Consider the following 25,113-nt stretch of genomic DNA (forward strand, 5'->3'; position numbering starts at 1 on the left):
TCGTGCGAACAAGCCGCCAGAGGGTGGTTTCGGATTTTCCGCATTGGAAGTGGTGGAAGAGAACCTGAGAGTTAATGCAAATAATGAGCTTTTAAGAAACTTGAATGCAAATTAGGGAATTAAGGGAAATATTCCCTGCAATGATGCACGAGTAATTAGTGAGGCCGAAAACGAAAATAAAGGAGGGCATGATAAATGCATTTATGTCGTGTGGAAAGTCATAATAGCATAATTATTGGCTCGAAGGAGAGGAATGCATCTAGAACTGTTCTTCTACTAGTTGCAGGCGTGAGTGCGTGACAACTCAAGTTGATTTCCCAACCTCCAACCCGCTGGTATTGGTTAACAGATCCAATGAAGATGTGAATAATCAGAATGATCCTCAAGTGTCATGTGGGTCCTCACGCAACCCTCACAAAGTCAGTGTTGGATGTTAAGAAGCAGACAAAGAATAAAAACCAGTCAACTTCAAAGAGTAAAGGTTCGACCAATAACAAGGATGTCTCCCCTAAGCCTGCGAAAGGCAAGCATCAGGATGAAGAGAAGGGTTGTCCTGGAGACAAAGGAGAAAGTATATCTCCCAAGTTCCGGAAAAGCTCTTAAGAGGTCCATGCACCTTATCAACCCTTTTAATGTTTAACATCCTAAGTTGGAAAATAAGAAGGGATGCTACTAGAGGGGTTCCTCTTCTTCTTAAGGATCTTGTGCAATGACATTATGCTAGTTGTCTTGTTCTTTGTGAGACTAGAGTGAATGGGAATATAAAGTTCCTTTCGTTGCGAAGACTATGGGGTTTGGATAAATCGTTAATTGTTGAAGCAAGAGGTTCAACTAGAGGAATTTAGATTTTGTGGAATAGTCAGTTTGGCTCTATTGACATTTTGTAGTCTTATGAACAAATTGTGCATGCTAGAATTTTTTCGTGGGGGCTCCTAGTTTCTTGGCTACTTTTGTTCATGGTAATCTAAATGTTATGTTTCATAATGATATATGAAATCACCTTATTAATATTTTGAACCAAGTGAGCAAACCCTGGGTGGTTCCAGAATATTTAAATGCATATCTTATTGTGTCTAAGAAGGTGGGTGAAGCTTCCTCAAATATTATTTCTATGTGTGCCTTCAGAGACTGTTTGGACTCTTCCGGCCTTCCTTTCTGATTTGGGTTTCAAGGGACCTCCTTTCACTTGGGAGGGATGCGGGAGAGGATTGACATAATTTTTGGTAATGAGAGGTGAGTTTTTTTTTCTTTATAGGCAAATGTTAGTGGTTAGTTGTTAGTAAGTTAGAAAATCCATTCAAATTTCCCTTCCAGGGTTCAAACTCTGGACCTTTCCCTCCCCAACCCTTATGTTCCCTAACTCTTACCACTTGAGCTAACTCTCGATAACATGAGAGGTGAGTGGATATGCTTATTAGAGCAAGTTATTTATCAACAATGCGAGATTTTGTTAATATTTACGCTAACATTTATAGACATACAAAATATAGTTAAAAGAATTAAGTAAATACTTCATACAACTCAAGAAATGTAGTTAATAAAATTAATTTTATACTTAAAGTTATACAAACTTTTGAAAGTTACTCATAACTCCACTTTTCTTAATTTCTATGTACCCATAACTCCTATTTTTCCTTCATTAAGTTTTTTCAAAGGGGTTTTCCTAGTAATATATGCTATAAAGGTATATATTAAAAATAATTGCTGAGTTAGAGGAAGAAAAAGCAAATAAATAAAACCCCAAATACCTTTTTTATTTTTTCTTTAATTTAGAATTTATTGAATATTCCACATTGTAGCTTCTGTCACTCAGATCAGATCCCGTTTGAGAAGAACACCCTCACAACTCTGATCATCATCATTGCTGGTAACACTCTTCTTCCAATTCCTTCAAATTCAGTATCACCAAACCCCAATTTCGCATTGCAATTCCTTCTTCTTCTTCTTCATCATCGCTTGTTCTTCTTACCCATTGATTTCCGTTACAGGAAATCCACACAGAGCTTCAAATTCGGAACCCAAAGGGCAATGCTACAGGGAAGGTTATCGTTTTTCGGAGGTGGGGATTCCCGTTTGGTGGATAACAATTCGTCAAAGGGTGAACCACTCGTTCCTACACTGAAGCTTGAAACGGATAAACAAGTTTATAGACCTGGTGATCCAGTTGTTGTCACCATCCAGATCTCAAATCCCTCAAATGGGTATTCGTTTTTGATGGAAAGACTCAGTTTTGAGATCAAAGGGATTGAGAAATTGGATACTCAGTGGTTTGCAACACAGAAGCCTTTGCCTGGTTCAAAACAAAGGAGAGGTTGGTTGGTTCAGAGAGAGTTCCAGTTATTGTTTTGCTTTAATTTGTAATACCCAGATGAAAATTTTGTTTTTTTTTTATTTGAAATTTTCATTTTTTATTGCAGGTGAACATGTTTTTTTGGACTGCTCTTGTCCAATCCTAGTTGCAAATCAGATTGTGAATGCTGGCACCAGCAAATCATGTAAGCCAAGAATTCTGCTTTTTTGTTGGACCCTCTTTTACTGTTAGCTTTTATATTTCTTCTTCATGGAATGGGCATGCTTGTTTCATTGTTCAGATAGTGGGTGTACTTAAATGGTTATTTTCGATTAGACATGTCTAGATGTTGTAGAAACTGTTCAACATGCCTTTATAGGGGCATGTAATGCAGAAAGTTTTTGCTTCACTTTTTGGTTAGTGCACATGCTGATTTCTCCCTCTTTGTTTTAGTTATTAGAGTTAAGCCTTTGCAATAACAAATTTGTAAATATGTTGTATTCAAACTTACTCCCCATTCCTTTCTTGAGACAAGAAGTTGGTTTTAATGGGTCATTGGACATAACAACATCTGATACTTTTTTCCCTCAAAACTGCAAGTCTACATACCTTAATATCTGCAGAAAAAAATAAAGCTGTCAAATTTTTCTCTGTTTGTGGTGTCCTAATGTTCTCTCACCTTGTATTTGGACTTTGTGGGCTTTTACTTCAGATTATGGCTTTTAGGGCCTTGCTCATATTATTAACTGTCCTTCTAAAACTGATGCGAAAGAAGCTTTCCATTGATTGCCTAAATAAGCAAAAGTGGAGCAAATACTAATGCCTAAATGAATTAAAGTTGGACAAGTGCGCTAGTTGATCCTGAATTTTTTATGATAGAGTTGAATAATCAATCCTCTCTATTTATTCTCGGGTGTTTTAACATTCATTCTAATTTTATTCTCGAAAAGACTGCAAGACTACAAATGCAATTGTTGCAAATTGCCAGTATACATGTCATTCTTGAGATTGTATTTGAACATATTACGCTTCAGCAGTTACTTTATTAGTTTAAGAAGATTGATTATGTTGAATGTTTACAGATGTGGTGCGAACGCTGCTGCCTAGCATTATTCCACCATCTTACAAGGGTTCAAACATTCGCTATTTGTACTATGTTAAAAGTGCAGTAACAGGAGGGTGGCTAATACTAGAAAATGGACAATCTCACGCAGAGACTTCAAATGATGTTACTGATTTGGTTGGTTTTGCGAAGACTTTCTGTGATTCACACGACATGTATTTGTGATCATGTTCTTTTATGCTGAGTTTTCCGGAGATATCATATGGAAACCATCATGTGCCTTTATATAAGAACTTAAGCTTTTGGAAAAGTTGGTTTATTACATAGCATGAAAACTTCTACGAGTGGATTAGAGCCGGAATATAAAAGATAATTTATGTGTCTTTATTCTCTACTAGTGGATTAGAGCTGTAATATGAAAGATAATTTATGTGCCTTATATCAACTTAAAGTTTTCAGTAGAATGGGTTCAAATAGGATCTAGCTGTGATGTTCAGTAAAGGTTACATCTTTATACTATTTCTAGTTGATGGTCCTTTTTCTCCCTCAATGTTCATATCCTTTTTACATTGTAAAACAACACGAAAATGTAAGTGTGGCCAACAGACCCTAGTTGTTGCTTATCTGTTTAAGACCATTGGAATTTGTGTAAATCATATAATTAAATAGAATAAGTCCCATCAGCATGATATGCATATTTTTAGATTATTAACATTGTTAACTTTCACTTTTGCAGGATGTTCGTATTCCATTACAAGTATGGATAAACCAGAAAAGCAGCGGCTTTCCAACTGATGAAGGTTAGTTTAGTTGCTAAATTCCATTTTTACTTAGTTGTCTGTTGTAAAACCTATTGTAATAGTTTCTGACTTCACTATAATGACATGCTTAATTTTTTATAGTTATAAATAAATATATTAATTTTGTAAAGAAGTGAATTTGAAGATGTTCATCCGTAAAAGCTATGATTTCCTTCTATTAAAAAAATAAAAATTACTTTAGTTGATGAAAAGGATTCTTTTGATTTCTTAATGTTCATGTGGAACAAATACAACTTTTGGTAGTTGTATATGTTAGAATATGAAAATATATCTTATAATATCTTGATCATATCTCAAATTAATTTCAGTAATTTAGATTATTCCTCAGGATAGGTTTCTTTATTTCGATTAATTTGTTTCATTCTTTAATTAGGATTAGGATTCTTTATTAGTTTCCCTATTTGACTAGGATTAGGAGTCTGCCATTAGCATAAGTGAGGGTAACCAATATATTACATCAATATAATTATATTCTTTGTATTTCTTTTTCCTGTTTCTATATCTTATAAACTAAACCCTCCTTCGTGACCTGTCTCATCACTATTCCACTACTGATCCAAGAGCCTATGCCAGAGTGCATGCTTTATATGGATGATATAATCCTAGCTGGAGAGTGAAGAGAAGAAATAAATAAAAAATCAAAGTTGTGGAGACAAGCATTGGAAGCACATAACTTTCATCTAAGTAGAAATAAAACAAAGTATATCCGATGTAAGTTTGGTAGGAGACCATTAGAATTTGGATTAGGCCTAACTCTACCCCAAAAGCTAGCTTAAGGGTGAGTAATGCTCTACCCTATATATGAACTTATTTGGCTATATCTTTAGTCAATGTGGGACCTTAACACACCCTCACACCAAGGGCTGGACATCTTAGATCGTGGAATTTGTTCCACTGTTGCTTATTTACACAATCAATGGAAAGCTTCTATTGCATCAATTGTTAGAAGGACAGTTAATAACGTTGACCTTTGGTGCAGAACTATATATATAGAAAAGTCTTTTGAGGCCCATTTTGTGTTCTGTTACAAGCCGTAACCTCTTCGTACATATCTTTGATTGCTCAAATGTAAGCAATACAAATTCCTTTCAATTCTGGACTCTTCTAGTAAACATTTCTAGCAATGCTATTGCATGCCTTTTCCAAATCATTAAAAACTGTGTGTAAATTGTACTGACTCTTGATATGTGTCCATCAGTCAGCATAGCATGTTTATAGCTTCCATGGCTGACCTCCCCATCATAAAACCAAATTGATTTTTCTTGGTGATTATTGATTGGAGGAAAATGAATAAAATTGATTGCAAGCTTTGATAGAGCGCCATATCATTGGATGATTTACCCATTTTTCATAAACATTGATTGCTGTTGTCTATAATAGGTTTCTTGTTCTTTTTCACCTATATATTTTTTCTTTTATGTAGCTTCAGAAAATTTAGTCTTCTTAATCTGTATTATTATAATTTATCCACTTGTTTATTTGTTTTCAGATATTGTTCCCTTAACTACTGTACAACCGGATATATTTTGGAAAGAGATGGATGGAGATGCTGATTGGGTATGCTATTGGTGATATTTTTTATTGGGTAAAACTAAACTTATCTGTGGTTTAGCCTAAATTTGTTTGCCACCTATTGTTAAAAATGGCCTTTTTTATTCTTAATTGTAAGACTTTTGTGTCTGCTACATATGAAATCACTTCAAAATTTACACTTTAAACTGGATGTGGATGGATTTTTTGTTGGAAAAGTAAAAAAAAAAAAAGAAAAGACATGTTCGTGTGAGTGGAATACACAGAAAGTATCAAGTTGTAGTGAGTAGCTAGGGAACTGAATTTGGGCTATAAATCCACATTACTATCAGTTCTAGTTTCTTTATTTTAGCACTATGAATGCATCTCTAAATTTAATTTCTATATTATTAATAGAGAAAGAATTGACATTTTTGACTTTTATTATTCTTTTCAATTTTCAATGAGGAGGTCAAAGAGAAAATTTATCTTTGGGCAAATGAATTACTTTCTCTTCTAACCAGTGAATTTAAAAGAAATTGCTGACTAAATCAAGATTAGATCTTGAATTTTGATTAGAAACTGTTCTACACTATATTTGAAATTCTGTCCTGGGCATTATGTATTTCTCTCATTTCTGGTTGCAGTTATAATCCATCATTTGTCATGTGCTTTTAAGAAGTAACTTATACTTACTGTATGCTTTCCTTTTCCTTGGACCGTTGATGTAGATAAAATCATTTCTTTACAGGTTAGAGCAAATGATTTTTATGATGGTATTGAGGAGGGATATGACAGCTCAAGGGATGATATCTCATCTGTTTCTTCATATAACCCCTCAAAAGAAAATCTACACCGAGGCTTTGGAAGTTCTCTGTCATTGCGATCGTCTTCTGCAAGATCATTGGTCAGGGGTGCTTCTGCTTTGGAAATTCATCGAACAAGTTTATCTTCAAATATGGCACTTCCTCGACTGTCTGTTGCTGTATCTGATCCTGGTGCTGGTAAGTTAAACTGTACCTATGTTTGTTTATGTATGAAACTTCTCATTTTTCCTGAGATAATATTAGTTCTGAAGTGTCAAGTTGGTTTATTAGTCTGTTTTATAGTAGTTGTTAGAAATATAATATACTTGAATTTGATAAAATAATACTTGTATTTCATTGATTAATACTTGACTGAAAACTACAATATATATAGACTAACAAAGAGATAAAAAGAAACTAAATCTATCTAAACCTATCTCTAATTAAATAGATATCATCTCTATTTAAATAGATACTAATCTAAAATAGATAAACAAATCTTAACTATATCTCTATGAGATAAGACTAATAATAAACTAAATCTTAACAGATATTCAACACTCCCCCTCAAGCTAAAGCTTACTTAGCTTTAAGCTTGTAACAAATGTAACCCAAGAAGAAAATTATTTTATTAGATATCCCTTAATAATGACGGACTGACGGTCTTGGCGAATCTCTGAATTGAATAACTTTTCGAACTTCTAGTAAATCCATGGGCCGGCGAAAGACAACTTCTCATACTCCAAATTGAATAATCTTTCGAACTTCTGCTAAATCCATGGGCAGGCAAAAGACAACTTCTCATACTTGATCTGGCTGAAATTGATGCAAGACAAAAACCAATTCTTCTGAAGTGTCGTAGGGTAGCTGAGCCAGCAAACAAGGGCGAAAAACCAGCAACAATACGCCCGAAAACAAAACAAGGCTGAAGCAACAACTCACCAACAACAACCACACAGAAAGAAAACATACTTGAAGTCGATCGATTGATGGCTTCTAAGACAAACAATGGTGTCAACTTTGACACAGACAACTCTCAAACATTAGAGAGTGGGCCAGCGCAACTCGCAGCTGAAGCCCTAAAACCAGAAAACCAAACAATCGAGACAAAACAAACGAAGGTGACACTGTCACCTTCAAAACCAAACAAAACCAAATTGCATAGAGTCAGCCAAGATCAATATAATAAGAGCATCTCGAACAATGAGACGCAAACAACAACTCAAGTCTCAAAAACCAATGCGGAACCTGAGCGTCAAAACAGAGTTAAAACTCTAAACCAAACCAAACCAAACCAAACCAAACTAAACCAAACCAAACCAAACCAAACCAAACTTGGCCAACAATGAGAGATGGCAGGGAAACGTCCAAACAGGGTCAAAACAGCAAACCCACAAACCAAACCAGGAGAAGACGACCGGATGATCACAACTGTGACGGCACAACACACGTCAAAACAGAGGATCCTTAAAACCAAACCTGGCTGATACACAAAGAGGACCAGCGAGAACAAAGCAGCGGAACAATACAATTAGATTCAACCTGACACTTCTTGAATACAACCTCCACCAAACCAGCAACAAGGATAACGATTGTCGGTGGTGGTTGACTGTGGTCTCTATTAGGATATTTAGCAATATCCAACACTTCCCCTCAAGCTATAGCATATATGTCATATGCATAGCTTGTAACAATTATAATTAAGATTTAACAATATCCAGATCCTCCCCTTAAGCTAGAGCATATATGTCATATGCATAGCTTGTAACAAATATAATTAACTTGAGAAGTCGCTGCTGCCGGAGAGAGATATTCCCAATAATAGTCCAAAATTTATACACCAACAAACCACACAATGCAAAACCAATTCTCCACTTTAATAGAGAGCAAAAATCTTTTCCAACTCCAAAACCACACTGTGCCATCAAAAAAACAAGAAACTAGAGCCAACCATGTTCTGAATCTTGAGATCCTTAAATTTAGCGTTGAAACAAGTTTTTGAGTAATAAGAGCATACTTCCTTGCTGCCAATCTGGACCAATGGACTTCTGGAATGGAATAGGGAGGAGAGGAAGACCGGTTCTGGCCAAGAACCGCCAAAAACCGGGAACTGAAATTCTTATGCCTAAGAATCTGGAGAACATGTGGGCAAAAAGGAAAGAGAACAAGCGTGAGGGCACCATGTGTCTTGCCACAACTACACCAATTGTAGTTTTAAGTCCTAGTTTAGACTACCAAGAGTAACCAAAAGTGATAACTACTGTCCACCAAACCACTGCTCCATCAACAACTTGCAAACGAAACCCAAAGAAGCAAAAACCACAGTAACAGAATTGCACAGTAGCATGGTTCAGACACTTTAACATGAGTCACGACCACAAACGACACGCAAGAAGGGCAGATATGGAGAAACCGACCGCTGGAACAGAATCAAGAGAGCATGGCGAACCTTTCTGTGGAAGCGGCATCACGAACGATGGCTGGGAAGGCGGCACAGCGGACCGACTGTTGATTTGATAGTGGTTGAACATTACTAGGGTTCCAAGAGAAAGGGAGCCATAATCATAAAGAAACGAGGCCGTAAGAAAACGGCTAGAACTAACAAGCGGAAGCAAAGTAAGAAAAATAAATCCAAAGAGATTTGGAAAGTCACCATGAGGGGGCTCACGGGGGAGGAGCCCCCTCACAGCGGAGGGATCCAAACTAGCTCTGATACCAACTTGAATTTGATAAAATAATACTTGTATTTCATTGATTAATACTTGACTGAAAACTACAATATATATAGACTAACAAAGAGATAAAAAGAAACTAAATCTATCTAAACCTATCTCTAATTAAATAGATATCATCTCTATTTAAATAGATACTAATCTAAAATAGATAAACAAATCTTAACTATATCTCTATGAGATAAGACTAATAATAAACTAAATCTTAACAGATATTCAACATATAATATAAAATCAATCATGTGTTCTTTCCCTAATAGCTTAAGCTTTTGCGATAATTGGTTCATGACATGGTATCAGAGCCTCTGTAAAGTTCGATCCTTGTTGCCTCCGTTATTCTAATAAAAAGAAGTTAAATTTCATCACATGGCAGCTGAGCCTGTGCATTTTTCACGCTTCAAGCCCATGTGAACTCTTTCACGAGGGGCGTGTTAGAAATATAATATAAAACCATTAATGTGTCCTTTGCCTAATAGCTTAAGCTTTTGGGATAATTGGATGATGACGATAGTCATCTTATGCTATTGCTTTAAATCCAAGGACCTGCTTGCCAAACAATAATTCATTTAGTGAACAGATGTCTTATCAACCCAGAAGTCATTTGGCATAGTATCCCCAAGTGATCAGCAGCAGTTCAGAAAGCCATTTTCTGCAGATGATGATGCAGGAGTATCCTCTTCACCTGAAGCTGGAGCTGAGTCTTTATCATGTAAGTTATGCATTTTCTTCACTTCTACAATTGTTTTGTCTGCTTTGGATACATTTGCATTTTGTGCTTCAATTCTTACTTCTTTTTTATTTAAAGATTCTGCATTACTTAATTTTCTATAAACATTTTCTGCAGCAGAAGGCTTCATTAGAGGAAAGTCTTATAACATCAGACTTGATGATCAAGTTTTGCTTAAATTTTCCCCTAAAAATTCTGACTCTACTCATTACTTCAGTGATGTGGTAAGGACAATCTTGTAGAGTTTGAGAAATGTTGTACTCAAGTTAAAAACCTATTCACTATAGCAACTTTCCTGTTACAGATAGGGGGGACTCTTACTTTCTTTCACGAAGAAGGAGCTCGGAGATGCCTCGAGGTGACTGCCCTTTTATCAGCTAGTGAAATGCTAACAATTCAGACATTTTTTAACTTAATTTTAGTTATTGGTCCATTCTATAAAATGTGACTTTAAAAATTGATCTATCTACGAGACAATTAAGTTGACTTTCTAAAGAGTGGAAACGTGTCAATAGCATTCATCTTATGAGGCCTGGAGTGTAAAGTTAATCACTAGCAACTTATTTATTGGGATTGATGCACTTGAAGTGAATTTGTTATTGCAATTGTTATTTTACAGATCTCAGTAACTTTGGAGACTTCAGAAACTATAAATCGGCGATTTATCCATCCTTCTAGAAGAAACTCGCCTACAATCACAAAGGTCTTTGCTATTGCTTTTAGCTCTCTCTGCTCAAGCGTTTGAGTTTGTATATCTTATTGTACATGTTGCAAAAACAGAGATAAAACATTGTATCTTTTTAATTAGATTGAGCCAATAGCAATTTCACCCTGTGTGCTTGCCCACAATGGGATCCTGTAGCAGAGAATATCGTTTTCAAGTGCTATGAAACATGCAAAATTTTATCAGAATACAACCTTGATGACAAGGTTGGATTTAAGGGGGGTGGCATCGTTAGGATTTAAAAGAAGGGAAAATTAGCTCGGAGATTTAATGATAATTAGGGGATATTTTGTAGTTAGTTAGTAGTAAGCGAGGTCCATAAATAGTTAGGAGAAGGAGAGAGGAGAGGGGGTCATTTTTGTATCATTGCTAGTTTGTAAGATTAAAAGGAGAAATCCTTTCTGAAGGGGAAAAACCCTGGGAGAGAATTCATTCTCCATTTTTTAGTTCAATTTTCACAATACAGTTAGCCAGTTACTAGGTATTAATAATGTTGATTTGGTTTACTTGTTCCTTTTGATTGAGCAAAATGCCTAGATTATTCAAAGGCCAATTTTATCTGCCTATGTCCTGTCCTTCATTATACAATGTCGAAGAAAAAGCAACTAACTTGTAAAAATTTATGAGAATGTATATATTTCAATATAACATTGGTCTCTGATTCTGAAAATTATGTTCTCCATTGTGCTTTTAGGTTCAGAGTGATCATCATGAGGTTGTTGCAGATTTGGTGCAGACAAGCTTTCTTTTTTCTGTCCCCATGGATGGTCCAATGTCCTTCTCCACTCCGCATGTATCTGTCCAATGGGTTCTCCGCTTTGAATTTTTCACAACTCCAAAGCATGTGGATTGGTCTAAGTGAGTTTACCCCGTGACCTCTTCTCATATTCCCCCTCCCCCCGGCACATTTTGTTTGTTCTTAAACGATAGCAATTGATTCTACATTCCAAATTCCCCACAAATGTCATCTTCGGCATCACCCTACATAATCTTTTTTCTATCCAACTAATTTTTACTTTTAAGATTTTTGAATTTTTTCATCCTTAGAGACTATCAATAACATACATGCACTTATGCTTTTGGCTGGTACCTTATTATTAGTTTTTTTTTTTTAATTTTACGCTGAGTGTACAAGTATTATTACCTTCTTAGGTTTAGTAGAACTCTCACATGCATTTTCCATTTAAAGTTACATGGTTTCTGAACCACAGGTATGAGCATCCTCTTCTGATTGAGGGAAGAGAAAGAACTGAATGGGTTCTTCCAATTACTGTACATGCTCCACCACCTAGAACTTCTGCTTCTAGCACAAGAAGTGAGAAACTTTTCTCTCTGGATCCTTTGTGGGTGCAAAATTGAAGGTATTATAAATCTTTTATTCAAATGAACTCCATCGTGAACTTTGTATTGTAATTAGCATTGATTATGGGATGGCAGAGGGGCAAGGTCCTGAATTCAAAGACCCCTTTCATGGTCACCTCTGTTCCTTGTTCAAGACTAGTTTAGTGTGCTGAATCAAAAATGCACAATCGAATGTTCTCTCATACTTGTTAATTAAGGAATACATTTGATGCAAAGGACCATAACCATTGCACTGCAATTCCTTTAATAAAAACTGCTCCCAACAGCATCAGTTTCCTGTTCAATTAGCATTTTACCTGAAATCAAGGCACATTCCCTACCCTAGAGCTGCCCGAGGCAGCATAATAGCAGCAGGAGCAATGGTTGGATGGAAGCTTAGGGTCTTCTTGGTTTGAGAACACTTTGTGTTTTTATTTTCTATCTCCAATGATAGTTTAAAAATTGCTATATTGTTTTTTTTGTTTCCTATTTTGAAAGATTTATAAAGACAATGGGAAAGCGATTTGAAAACAGAAAACAAATATTTGAAAATAGGAAACCAAATGAAAACAAGGTGATATTTTGAAATCATTAGTGGTGGTATTAAATAAAAGTAGAAAAGTTTTCTTAAACTTTTGTGCATGTTTGTTTTGGCTTTAAATCAGTGCAAACGTGATTTCACATATCTCAAGGCAGTAACAGAGAATGTAGAATTTGACACATTGAGTTTAACGTGGATCAGAGAAGCAGGATTTTGACACGTTGGCTTTAAAGTGAATCCACGAGACCTGAATTTGGGGATGTTTGCCATGCTTATTGGCAAATCATTCAATTCTTTCCCAGATCATTGCAGCTGTCTTCCTATTGCACTATTCCAAGTCTACAGATTTCGTACATTTTATTATTATTTGTTTATCACTTGTTGACCAGCTTGATTAATTACTCCTATTAACTGATTTTGATATTGATTTTTGCTGTTGTCTGCAGTTTAATTAAACTGAAGCTAAAATGGGTGCAATCAAACATTGCTGCCGGTGAAATGCCAGAATGATACATTTTAGACCATTTATCAACTCTGAAATTCCCGAGAGATCTTCAAGTTCAGTGTTACTTTGGATTTTGGTTCCTTGCAATCGGCGCAATCCTAAATTCACATATTCAAGTAATTTTAGCCGTTCAATCCAAGATCAGATGATCCATAGCTTTCATTAAGATCAGACAGCTTAGATAAACTCAATTTGAGCCGCGTGATGTCGATCGAATGACTCAAATATATTTACGGTGTGAATTTAAGATTTCCTTGACCGCAGGAAATCCAAATCTGTATTTGTTTGCTTCTTGTTTTTCTTCTTTAGCCTTTGTTGCTGGGGTGATTTATGTCCCAATGTCCCATAATTCATCTAGTTCTTGATTTTGTCTTCATTTAATTATAATATTTTTTTCACTTGATTGTGTGGATGTGTTCGTTTCAATTATTAAATCTTCAAGATTATATAAATTGTTTCCTTGTTTTGTTGGTGCCTTAAATTTGAAGGTTTCAACTTTCAAGTCTTCTGGACATTTTGGATCAACACTGTTGTTTCTGTTTCACAGTTTTTTCGTTTTATACATCTTTTTACATATGTTTGTGATATTTGTGTAATCAATGCTTCTCAATTTATCATCTGTGCCAGTCTTCTTCTCCATTTTCCTCTACGGATTTTCACCCATGTTCAAATCTGTACACACATATACGGATTTTTACCTAGCCATGATAGATATTTTTTTGCACGTGCATAATGGATCTAAGACCCACTACCATCCCTAGTCTTGTACATGCTATATATTGTATATGCACACCATTCAAAGTAGTCTACATTTCTTATTCAAAGTGATGTTTCATATTCTATTTCAAAAGATGACAATTGACTTAGAATTGTAGTCGGGAATGATTATATAAAATTCTAGTTTTTAAGTTTACAAACTCAAGTTATTAATTATAAACTCAATTGGACATCATTACATTATAAATATAATGTATATGAATGTACACCATTCGTAGTTGTGTACATTAGACAAAGCCTAAAACTAAATATTATAACCTGGAAATATTACACGAAATATATTGTGCACATTTCTTATTCACTGTGATATTTCATATTCTGATTCAAAAGATGCGAATTGACTTAGAATTCAAGCAAGGGGAAAGTTAGTCTTCAATGGCCTAAATCCATGGTAAAGACTTGCTTGCCATACTTTCTCAATGCTAAACATGACATCCCCACATTCATTAATATTCCAATCTTCCAAGGCATGAAGTATTCCAGCTATACGCCATGCACTCATCACTCTTCTTGGCAGCCAGTTCTGTAGTACATTGAAATAAGTTAGCTTTATTTATGAAATTTTAGCATAAAGTACATAAAAATATGACGTATGTATGAGGTGTCCGTATTGTTTGGTATCTACGTATTTGATTAATAGTATACATATTAAGGAACTAATTTAGGAGATAAAATTTTATGCAGAACCTTAAACACAAACTTCAATATTCAAGGATTAATATGAAAATGAAAATGTATGATCCTCTGACCTCACAAGAGTGCACATTCACTAATGAAGGGGGAGTCACCATGGCTGGTGTGCTAAGGTAGAAGCAGTCCTTTCGCAGTTTCTTTGGAGGGAATTGGGAAAATGGTATGAACAATGATCCTTTTGGGGCCTTTTGTTGCTCTGCCTCGTTAAGTTGATCTCCTACTAGCCATATCTGCAAATCCAAATGAACCATTGATTTTGATAATATCTAATTGGATATGCACTAATATTCCACATGTTTTTTGTAGTGACTTGTAACTATGTCTAATAAAATTTGTAACTTAAATTAGTTTTTGTAAAACCACAGATTAACTATGTGATTAGTTACAATATCTCTTATACATGATTACAAATTAAACTCAATAAGTTATAAGAAATCTATCAGTATACCACATATTTGGTTGAAAAAGGATTTACCTTTGTAGTAGAGGATTCCGGGAAAACCAAACTCTCTCTGAACTCAGTGGGGAGCCTCAATTGAAGATTGTCATAATCATCCTTGTACAATGTTGTAATCTGAAAAAGGATTTCCATTTATTGTGAAAATATAGAAAAATTAAACTTCTTAGGAGGTCGCAAATTCGCAATCCTGACCTAAATTAAGTTTTATCAAACATTTATAAAAAAAAACTTTGTGATAATATCAATGCTCAATAAATCCTTCACTAAGATAGCTAGGTCTAGCTATAATTGGCTAATAAAGAACTAAAGAAAGAACATATCCTGGGTGAAGAAAGAAGATTTCACAATTGCCTTTTGATGAAGAAATTCAGAAAAAGAAAAAAATAACACATACCTTAGTGCCCCTTTCACACAAAGCATTCGCAATGGCATATGAAACCTTATTAAGTTTACCACAAAAAAGCACTTGGCTTGCATCTTTCGGAATATTGTTCAAAACAATAGCCACAGCTAAACTGCTGCCATCCACAATCTTTATCTTTAGCTGGGGATAGCTTTTCATGTAAAGCTCACCATATTTATTGAGCAAGTCTCCCTGCAACTCATAACATATACATGCCCTCATCATCTGTTAATAATAAGACTTTTTCTACAATGGATCATGAAATCTCTAGTTCACAAGTTAAAAAAGTTTATCTGCAAATTAATTTTAGCATATAAAGAGCATATATATTGTAAATAACATATACTAAATATTAGTCGTAAAAACATGTTTCTCGGGTGAATTTTTTTTTAACATGGTTCATCGTAGAATTGACTGTAAAATATAGCGAAAACCATAGACTTGCCTGGTTTGAAAGGCCTAGACTTAAAACCTTAACTTTCCTCAACTCTGCCTCAAGTATAGCTTCTTGTACAAATTTGTTTAATTTTTCTCTTTGCCATTCGAATAGATACTGCAAAAGTGTAAAAATGGAAACTTTATTATTATTATTCACATGGATTATTATCTTTTCTCCTCATAGATGAAAAATAGTATTATTATCCATGTCTTACTTGTACATGGAATCTTGGTATAACCCATGATTGCAAATTAAGCATTTTGAAAGCGTTCCTCTCAAGCACAAATGTTCGACCATAAAACCAAGTCACAAGAACAGACCAGAAAGTGATTGGCCACATTAAGTAGAAGTACCATGTAGAAGTTTGTGGTTTGGAGGCTAATGAAGAAAATCCCAATCTTAGATGATAGATAGACTCAGGGGTTGTGAGGTGTGTTAGATGTACCACATCAGGTGAAGCTTCATCTCTCTTCAAAGATGTTTCATATAAGGTGTCTGTAGTCTTGTCCACAGTGCCATAAATGTAATCATAAATGGGCATGAAGAGTGAGTAGTTTGTCCGAAACTGAGTATGATGCAGAGAGTGGAACCTGTCTCAAACCAAAATTAATTAGTTAATCCCGCCCTCTAAGTAAAATTAGAATCAAAATTTTGTTAATATTATCAAATTAGTTACAGCACCTCAAAGTAGATGAATAAAAACGTAGACTGCTAAACTATATCACTATCAATTCATTCATAACATAGTTATTAATTAAAACCGGACCGGCCTGATTAGTTCACCTAATTGAACCAGAAACCGAACCCTGGGGCGGTCTGGTCAAAGCGAAGGATCGATTCTGCAATTGAAGTCAAATCACAAATTTGTGCAGTTGAGAAATAGACTTATATTTACAATAAAGAACGGAGAGATTATTAATTTTGGTTACATGAGAATAATATGTTTCGCTATTATACAATAATTTATTTAAAATATATTTAATTTTAATGTCAAATATATCTAATGTGATTTAAGATTAAGAAACGTGTACTAAACTAGAACGACAATCAACTCGATCATGGTACCGGTTTAATGGATTATTGGTCGAACTATATATCACTGAAAAACTGGTTAAATCAGTGTATACTTAAAAAAATTATGATAAAAAATAATATTTATGGAGAGTTTAATAAAAATATTATGAACCAACTTAATCTTAGCTTAATGATGCATTAATTATTTTTCACAAAAAAATTAAGAAAAGTCTTTTCAAAAAAAAATTAAGAAAAGTACTTTGAAAAAAGTAAGAAAAGTAAATTGAGGTAATTTTGGAAGGTTAATATAAATTTATAACAAATTTAATAACTACCAATTACTTTAACTACATTTCATATGAGACGTTAAATAGTGATTTGGTTCTTATAAAAATGAACAAAGAGAGTATATAGAAATTATTGCTTTTGTTAATCTAAGTGAACTATGTAAGTAATTTCGTTCCTATATATAAGTTACTTACATAGTTCACTTAGATTAACAAAAGCAATTACCAGCTATAAATTTGTAAAAAAATTATTAATTTTCTGATTTTTTTTTAATTTCTTATAAATTTCTCTTTCTCCAAGTTAATATTTAAAATTTTCATCATCTCTTTATAAAAATATGATGGTAAATTTTAAAAAAATATTTAATTTTCATAAATATTAAAAAATAGTTATATTTAAGAAATTTTTTTTATAGAAAAAATGACTTATAGGGGCGAAAGGAGTATGACGTTACAATAAATGGCACAATCAGCCATTTTGATTAGTATATATAGGATCTAATTGAATGCAATCGCTGTACCAATAAGCTAAACATACTGTTCAAATAAAAGCTAAACAAAAGAATTTGAGCAACACTTTACGTTGACATATACCCGACGACAATTGGTATAATGTGGAAAGAATCCAATGTTTAAGAGATGCAAACCTATTTATTTAGGGGTGTCTAAATGACCCATGATAAAGTTTGGGTTAAATACCCCACCATCCAATCACATTGGAGATAAATGAGTTGGAAATAAATTAATAAATAAAATATAAAAATTCCAACTCTCTTATCTCCAATGTGCTTGGATGATGTGTTATTTAACCCAAACTTTATCATGAGTTATTTAGATAACCCCATTTATTTAGCGGTGATGTTGGTTATATATAATTTAATGCTCTATGCTATGCTGTCCAATCACTATGCTTCAATTAATCGTTTAAAAAGGAATGCTTCAATTAATATTATAAGTCACATTTTTCAGTTTTTATCCTAAAATAGAAGTATTTTTTGGTACAATGTGTATAGAGCTTAAAATATAAGTTATTTATACATTAATTACTTTTTTTCATATTTACTCTTATATTTAATATGAAAGATAGAATGTAATTTTTAAAAAAATTAAGTTAGAAAGAGAAATTTATAAATAATCTAGGAGGGGTTGTCTAAATGATACAAATGTATTACTATTAATACTTTTCTTAATTCTAGAAAATTAAATAAATGTCTTATAAATTACTCCTTTTATTTTGTTCTAAAATATAAGACACTTTTTATAATATCTATGGAACATTAACTTTTTTCTTCATGTTTACTCTTATTCCTACTATCCAATATTTTTCATTCTTTTTTAAGGCTACTATCATTTATATCTACTCCAAAAACACTTTCAAAACTTTTTTTTATTGGTGGAATGAGGTTTTAAAGACAGTGCAACATTAATATGGAAAAAGAAGTAGTAGAAGTGATTAATTGAATTGATATACTTTTTAAATAAGAGTAATTTAGGAAAGAAGATACTAATTTATCGTTACTAATTATTAATTCTAATCACTTTTCTTAATTATAGAAAATTAAGTAAAAGTGACTTATATTAATAGATGACAAAAAGAGCTGTAGCGAGCGAGTATTAATGATTAACTTTAAAGCACACATTATATTTCAAAAGTTTGGACTAGTGCAAATATTAAAGGAAGACCCATAAATGTGTGCGGCAACATCTGCAACAATTTTAGGCAACAATTCTTTTCATCCCATGTATTGGGAATGTGTGGACGCTAAACAAAACCAAACAAGGTGTGCACGTTAGACAAAACCAAAAAATCAATTTTTTGAATAGTTAAATGAGTGTTCTCAAAAAATAAATTAAGTGGTTAGAGCTAAATGACATATAAATTAGGAAAGAAAAAAAATATAAAAATCAATCCCTAAAGATGTAGGTTATTTTTTGATGAAAAAAAAAATCTATTACGAGTGAGACAAATACGTACTATCAACCATCAATGTGCAAACTTTAAATCAACAGTCATCCACCAACCATTTTCATCTTTATTGGGCTGTCGAGACTTAAACATCTACATGTGTACATGACTTTATTATATATAGTGACTTCTACCAAAGTGGTAAGCCTAGCCGAGTGCTATCGAAGAAAAGCTACATTTTAGATAGTAAATTTTGCATGTAAATTATAATTCTAGTAAAGTTATATCATGAAGATTTTTAATTTTAATATTTACGTTGCTATTGTAATAAAGAAATTAAATGCAAGGGATTGAACATTTTATCAAACATAAATAATGATTTAATAGCTAAAATTTGATAGAGGAGTTAAGAGTTAGAAAACTTACGTTGGCGTATACATAATGTACTTTAGGAAGGGAAAGATGGAGAAGACAGCCTTTGGAATGAACTCGAAATTACAGTGACCCAAATTGTTCATGAAATCAATGTATGCCACATAACCAGCAAAAGATGCTATCGATGCAGTTTTGGTAATCACTGTTGTGTATAATGGAATCGCAAATAGCAAAAAGTAGGCTATGTGTTCTGCAAATGGATGGATCACAGCTGCCAAATACAACAACCCAATAAGTTAAAATAAAAAAAAAATATATATATATATATAAAATGACAAAAAAAAAAACTTGCCAGCTACCTTAAATATATCCATGTTCGCAATTATATGACGCTCTCGCCTCTCGAGACATATTTGATGTCTCCTTATATAAAACCTAAATTTTAATTTTAGAAATATTTATTATAGTTCTTTAAGTATATACTCACTGTTGTCTTGCCCCTTGTGTTAGTGTTTGTATTTCCTCATGAGTTTCCTTTAGTTAAATAATATTTTTCTCTTTCAAAAAAATATTGATTATGTTATACACTGTATATATTATTATTAGAATTTAGTATGTAGTATTTATTTCTCCCAAAAAAAGGGGCAATTTATTTTTTATATTTCGGGGTTGTACTACGTTTTTTGGAACGTTTCTTTCAAAAAATTAAAGCCACGTGGCTCCTTAGATAGGATATGCATTTTGTTTTTCAGTGGTCCATGACACAAGATATATGTATTAGTCATTTCGCAGTTTAACGGTAATAACAATTTAGCAACTTGCAACAAAATCTTTTATTTGAAGGGTATTATTATTGTAATTAAATTAAGGGGTTAATTAAACATTATTTTTTTCTAGTTTAATGGTTGTGCATTGGTAATGTAAAATATTTTTACAAATAAGTCCAATAAATGAATGTCACGTATTATTAAGTATTTATGTTTTTTATTGCAATTAATTTAAATACTATTTTTTTTTCTGATTTGAGGACTATTTATTGGATGTTAGTGTAAAAAAAATTTACAGCAGCGACAGTATACAAACATTAAATCTTTTCTTAGTTTTTTTTAGTGATGAAATCTTTTCTTAGTTTCTTTCTTTTTCATATATCCTTTTTAACCACATGTTTAATTATTGGATTTCACTAAATAAGGAACGAGTTCAAAGAACTAAACGAGTATTTCCTTAAATGCATACGGAATTTAACTAACATTTATCATTCTTCTACAGAACAAAATCTTTTGGATTGATGTCTAGTCTATTTAATTTATTCTAAGGAACACTCTTATATATTTTTCTTTAAAAAGAAAATATGAAATACAATAAAAGAAAAGGAGTGAATGCTCAATTCCCTCTTCAAAAGTGTAATTGTCAACAAATTAGTGTTTAGAAGAAGGAAATACCTATCGCGGTTCATAATAGTGTAAATTATCGATCAAATTAGTCCTCAATATATTGGACAGATAAAATATCAATCAAGTTAGTTCATAATTAACTAACATTTGTCACAATTAAAAATCATTAAAGTATTTTCTTATTCTAGAGATTAACTTACTGGACACTTATATTTTTAGGGACAAAATTGTGTATTCATGCACTCAAAGGAAAAAGAAAAGCTTACACGTAATCGGTTCGGTAACAATGGAAGAATGGTGGTGAGAATGGTATCTTGAGTAGAGAAAGTGGTGGTGAAGTGCTCTGTGTAGCCAGTAATAAAGAAACTCCACTGGTCCCGCATGAAGCAGAACTGTCATAACCACACCGTCGGTTTTCCACAAAGGTAACTGGGAAGCCTCTGGAACATACATGATACCCATATAAAATATGATCGCATTGAACAAGATCTGGTCATCCCTGCAAAAGTATCATGTATTCATAAGCCGGAGAGAAAAATGAAAAGAAGATTGAATAGTTATTGGTTTCTGAAAGTGTTGGGCGCTAACAATTTCGTTCATCGACTCAGAAAATACCTCATGCAATCTCTAACTGGGTAAAATTTATATCGGTTAAGTTAGTTCACATCGTCACATAAAACGTTGGTCAAGTTAGTTTTTATAGAAACTTACTAACTTGACAGAAATTTTACATGATCAAGCAGGAATATCTCTGCTATCGTCCAACACTTACTAATTATTTGACCATTCAATCTTAGTAGCTTCAAAATAAGCTCCATGATTAAATGGAAATTATTTTAATTTGATGGAACCATATAAATCATGAAAAAGATAATTCATTAGCACTGACCAATTGCTTTCTCGATCAACTTGTTCAAACTCAATTCCCTTGTCAACGATTCTGTTGTTCCCTTTGGCAGTTCTATAGCGAGAAAGAGTGATCCAAATTTGATCATGTAGCATCCGCACCATCATGTATGGGAAGATGAGGAAGTAACCAAGGTCTTTCTCACTTGAATCTTTCACTATGAAAGAGTAGATGCTATGTGCAACCCATGGTGTAACAATCACCCACTGCAATCCATATAGAAGAGAACATAAATTAATCATCTGCATTATTTTCTCTATTGTTGCAGTCATTAACTTGTGTAAAATTTTATTAAAAAAACTAAAATATAATTAAAAAGATAAATTAGCAACGAAAGTTGATGTAAATCTATGAAACCTTGAAACTGCCGAGAGGGTGCCATGGCCAGTTAGTAAGAATGCCAGGTTTGGACGCCATCTTTACACCAATGAAGAAAGGGTAAGAGAAATTAAAGAGCCCAAGATTATTGTACATGATCATAGAACCAGATAACTCTATTTATAAGGATCATATTAATTACTACTTTGTCTTTTTAGCACCACAGTTTTGCTCAAAAGGAATATCTTTCTCCAGTCGAATAAAATTAAAATAGTCTGTTTAAGAAAGATGGTTGTTTTGGACCTTCTTTCAATATTCCAAAATATTTGTTGTTTTAGAAAGCTAATGTATTTTTTGCTATTTTTTTTTCCACCTATACCCTTATTTAATAAATTTTCTCTAACTTATTACCTCTCATATCAACCAACTACAACTCTTCTCTATTAACTACGTATATTCTTCAATTTCAAAAAAAAAAACTACATTCTTTTCTATCAAAGTAGAATTTAATTGTTGTACATAGTATTAGTAAAATTAAATAAATAATGGTACGTATTATAATAACATTATACTATCAATGATTGTCATCTTAGTCTTTGTGTCACAATCTTAAACAAAAATCTTTGTGGAAGGAGTAATACATAAGTTATATACCAAAGGAAAAAGAAGGTACAATTTCACTCGGTTTTATTCCCAAGTAAAATTTGCTCACACCTTCCATTTCTACACCTTTAAACAAATATAAGAATGGGGAAAGAAAAATGAATGATATGATTTGATAGAAACAATAGAGAAAAATGAAGAAAATAAAGTGTAAATAAATTATAAAAAAAAGGCTTAAATACTCTTTTGATCCCTGAAATTGCAAAGGGAATCAAATCTGATCCTTGTAAAATTTTCGCATCAAATTAGGTCCTTAAATTATTTTTTTTAATCTAATTGGGTCCAAAGTGTGTCTTGGTCTGATGTGGCTTATTTTTTATCTCACTCAGAGCTTTTCCAGTGGCTTTTTTCTTTTATTTTAAATATAATTAATTATTATTCCTTTTTTTTAAATCCAACTCATATCATTAAAAAAATTCTAATCTAATAAAAAAAAAACTAACTGAATCTGAGAAAAAACCTAATCAACAATTTGACAGAAAAAATCCCTGGGTTCTAATTTCTCAAAACCTCATCAACACTGATTAAATCCCTTGGTTCCATATTTTCCCAAATCCCTCATCAACGATTTATTTGATTTGAACTTTGAAGTTGAAGGAAGGAAGAGGAAACATAAGTGAAGAGACACGTTCTGGATCCTCAATCTGAATTTGAAACCCATATGACAGAGGAAGAGGAACCTCAATTTGGATCTAAAACCCAGATCAAAACCATGGTGCTTTCCGTGGCTGATTCGAGGTAGTTCACAGCTTGTTCCATGGCAGCCTCTGATTGAAGACGTTTGTTCACTACATATGCATCACAGCCACTATATCCTTGGCCTGATGGCCGGCCACCAAGAACTGACCGCAGCATCTTGAACACTTGCGTTAAATACTTGATAAAAAGAATAACACTATACTATAGTTGTTTTACCTGACTCAAATTAATTAGATATTAGAGATGGATTTATAACTGATGAGAAAGAAGAGATTCGCCATATTTATGATCTTGATAGGTGTGCCTGAGTGCACAGATAAGCAGTAGAGATATTTTTATATTTCTCAAACTTCCAGTACTTCCCACTTTGTGGTGAGTGGTAGTGACACCGAAGGACATCAGTACATGAATGAATTATCGCCAAAATGAATTCTGAAAATTAAACAGATCTAGCACTGTTCGTTACTTTGTTATAAAAATTTATCCGAGGACCACCAAATAAGAGCCTACACCGTGGGACACCACTCCACGTCCATTGAAACCATAACAGAGAAATGAAATGGAAGAATAAACTCTCTGTCATGCATCAATGGAATTGACAGTACATGAATATATACATTGATACAATGAATGTTGAATGGAAGTTTTCCATTTTTGTTATAACGAACAGTTTATAACTGGAGCCATGATAAAGCTAAATAAGTAACTTTCACTAAAAGCTCAACAACTAACAACTAACTGCCATTATTTCAATAGCGTTGGATTGTACGTACCAAAACTCAATTGTGTTGGGGGCTCCATGGTTTATCTTAATTAGGGGTGAGAAAAAACTCAATTCGATCGACATGAACCCATTTTTCCTGACGGTAAAAAAAGACAGTGAAATGAGCGAATTTGGGCGGGGAATTGGATCCACGAGTAGAGGGAATAGATTTCAAATAGTTTTTAATGAATATAATGATTCCGGTTTTCCTTCACTTATTTCTGCCATTTGTTCCTCTGGTTTTAACAAAATGAAGCAAGTGGTTGGTTTCCAGTCTCTCTCTTCCGCAAGTGACTTTGAAGTGCGGTATGTTCCCACTTTAAAGTGTGTTATTGCGCAAGTGATGGGAAATTGAGGTGAGTATTTTTCTAGTTAAGAGTATTTTAAAATTTTCGCGACTTTAAAATTGCATAATTAGATGTGATGAGGTGGCAATAAAAATTCCCTTTTTGTAATGGAGGTGGGACAAATATCAGAATTTATAAAGTTAGGGTTCAAATTCAAATCACGCGGGTGTCTATTATTTTCAATTACGCGGGTAGTGTCCAGCTTGGGGTTAGATTTCTCGGCCACCAACGAGCACGCACCCGTCGCGCTACCGCCCTGCCGCTCGAATTTCCGCCGTCGCCGCCGTTTACGTCGTCGCATTTCCGTGGTCATCGTCGCTCGTCGAATTTGGAAAGAAGGAGCAAGCAGCAACCCCCAACTTTAACCCTAACTTTGACCTTCCAATTCTTCCTCTACTTCAATTCCACTTTTGTGGTTGTGAATGTTGGAATCAAGTGTTAGAGTCAAGTCCCACATCAGAGAAGTCAAGGTAAGAGGGAGAGTTTATAAGGAGATGGACCCATAAACCTAATGCCTTAAGGTTTTAGGTTAAGATGTGGTGTCCAGGATCTCCTTGGTGTCTCCCCTCAGCCTTGCACCATGGGTCCTCGCCGTGACTCTCCCCAACA

The 25,113-nt window shown here is 33.6% G+C and overlaps 2 protein-coding genes across 3 annotated transcripts; one reads left to right on the plus strand and one right to left on the minus strand.

Annotated features, from left to right (window-relative positions):
• Positions 1 to 1,746: 1,746 nt before the first annotated feature.
• On the plus strand, positions 1,747 to 13,485 carry LOC130748005 (uncharacterized). The gene is made up of 14 exons (XM_057601081.1): positions 1,747 to 1,867; positions 1,989 to 2,311; positions 2,418 to 2,495; positions 3,373 to 3,530; positions 4,090 to 4,153; positions 5,664 to 5,731; positions 6,435 to 6,687; positions 9,799 to 9,930; positions 10,066 to 10,172; positions 10,253 to 10,306; positions 10,568 to 10,651; positions 11,367 to 11,530; positions 11,884 to 12,033; positions 13,001 to 13,485. Exons 2-13 carry the CDS (start codon positions 2,029 to 2,031, stop codon positions 12,029 to 12,031), a joined length of 1,593 nt encoding a protein of 530 aa, XP_057457064.1. The 5' UTR covers positions 1,747 to 1,867; positions 1,989 to 2,028; the 3' UTR covers positions 12,032 to 12,033; positions 13,001 to 13,485.
• A 432-nt stretch (positions 13,486 to 13,917) lies between these two features.
• Positions 13,918 to 22,249, minus strand: LOC130749181 (very-long-chain aldehyde decarbonylase CER1-like). Of its 2 annotated transcripts, none has more exons than XM_057602494.1 (10): positions 22,072 to 22,249; positions 21,697 to 21,920; positions 21,074 to 21,306; positions 19,465 to 19,684; positions 16,046 to 16,421; positions 15,834 to 15,945; positions 15,384 to 15,580; positions 15,005 to 15,103; positions 14,586 to 14,759; positions 13,918 to 14,359 (listed from the first exon to the last, which is right to left on the minus strand). In XM_057602494.1, the coding sequence occupies exons 1-10, from the start codon at positions 22,192 to 22,194 to the stop codon at positions 14,186 to 14,188; spliced, it is 1,932 nt and encodes a 643-aa protein (XP_057458477.1). In that variant the 5' UTR covers positions 22,195 to 22,249; the 3' UTR covers positions 13,918 to 14,185. The 2 variants fall into 2 exon arrangements, with proteins under 2 accessions (XP_057458477.1, XP_057458476.1); XM_057602493.1 differs by having other exon boundaries at positions 13,919 to 14,359; positions 15,384 to 15,584; positions 15,838 to 15,945; positions 22,072 to 22,246.
• Between the last annotated feature and the right edge of the window lie 2,864 nt (positions 22,250 to 25,113).

This window comes from Lotus japonicus, chromosome 3 (genome assembly GCF_012489685.1).
Source record: "Lotus japonicus ecotype B-129 chromosome 3, LjGifu_v1.2".
Lineage (NCBI taxonomy): Eukaryota > Viridiplantae > Streptophyta > Magnoliopsida > Fabales > Fabaceae > Lotus > Lotus japonicus.

What these genes read in the sequence shown, in the direction of transcription:
- LOC130748005 (XM_057601081.1), top strand. Translation starts at nt 2,029, where the DNA reads ATGCTACAGGGAAGGTTATCGTTTTTCGGAGGTGGGGATTCCCGTTTG. An exon ending in TGGTTCAAAACAAAGGAGAG is followed by an intron (nt 2,312 to 2,417) that starts GTTGGTTGGTTC and finishes TTTTTATTGCAG; the next exon opens with GTGAACATGTTTTTTTGGAC. An exon ending in CTCATTACTTCAGTGATGTG is followed by an intron (nt 10,173 to 10,252) that starts GTAAGGACAATC and finishes TTCCTGTTACAG; the next exon opens with ATAGGGGGGACTCTTACTTT.
- LOC130749181 (XM_057602494.1), bottom strand. Translation starts at nt 22,194, where the DNA reads ATGATCATGTACAATAATCTTGGGCTCTTTAATTTCTCTTACCCTTTC. An exon ending in AGGCCTTTCAAACCAGGCAA is followed by an intron (nt 15,581 to 15,833) that starts GTCTATGGTTTT and finishes AGTTGCAGGGAG; the next exon opens with ACTTGCTCAATAAATATGGT. An exon ending in TGTGTGAAAGGGGCACTAAG is followed by an intron (nt 15,104 to 15,383) that starts GTATGTGTTATT and finishes ATCCTTTTTCAG; the next exon opens with ATTACAACATTGTACAAGGA.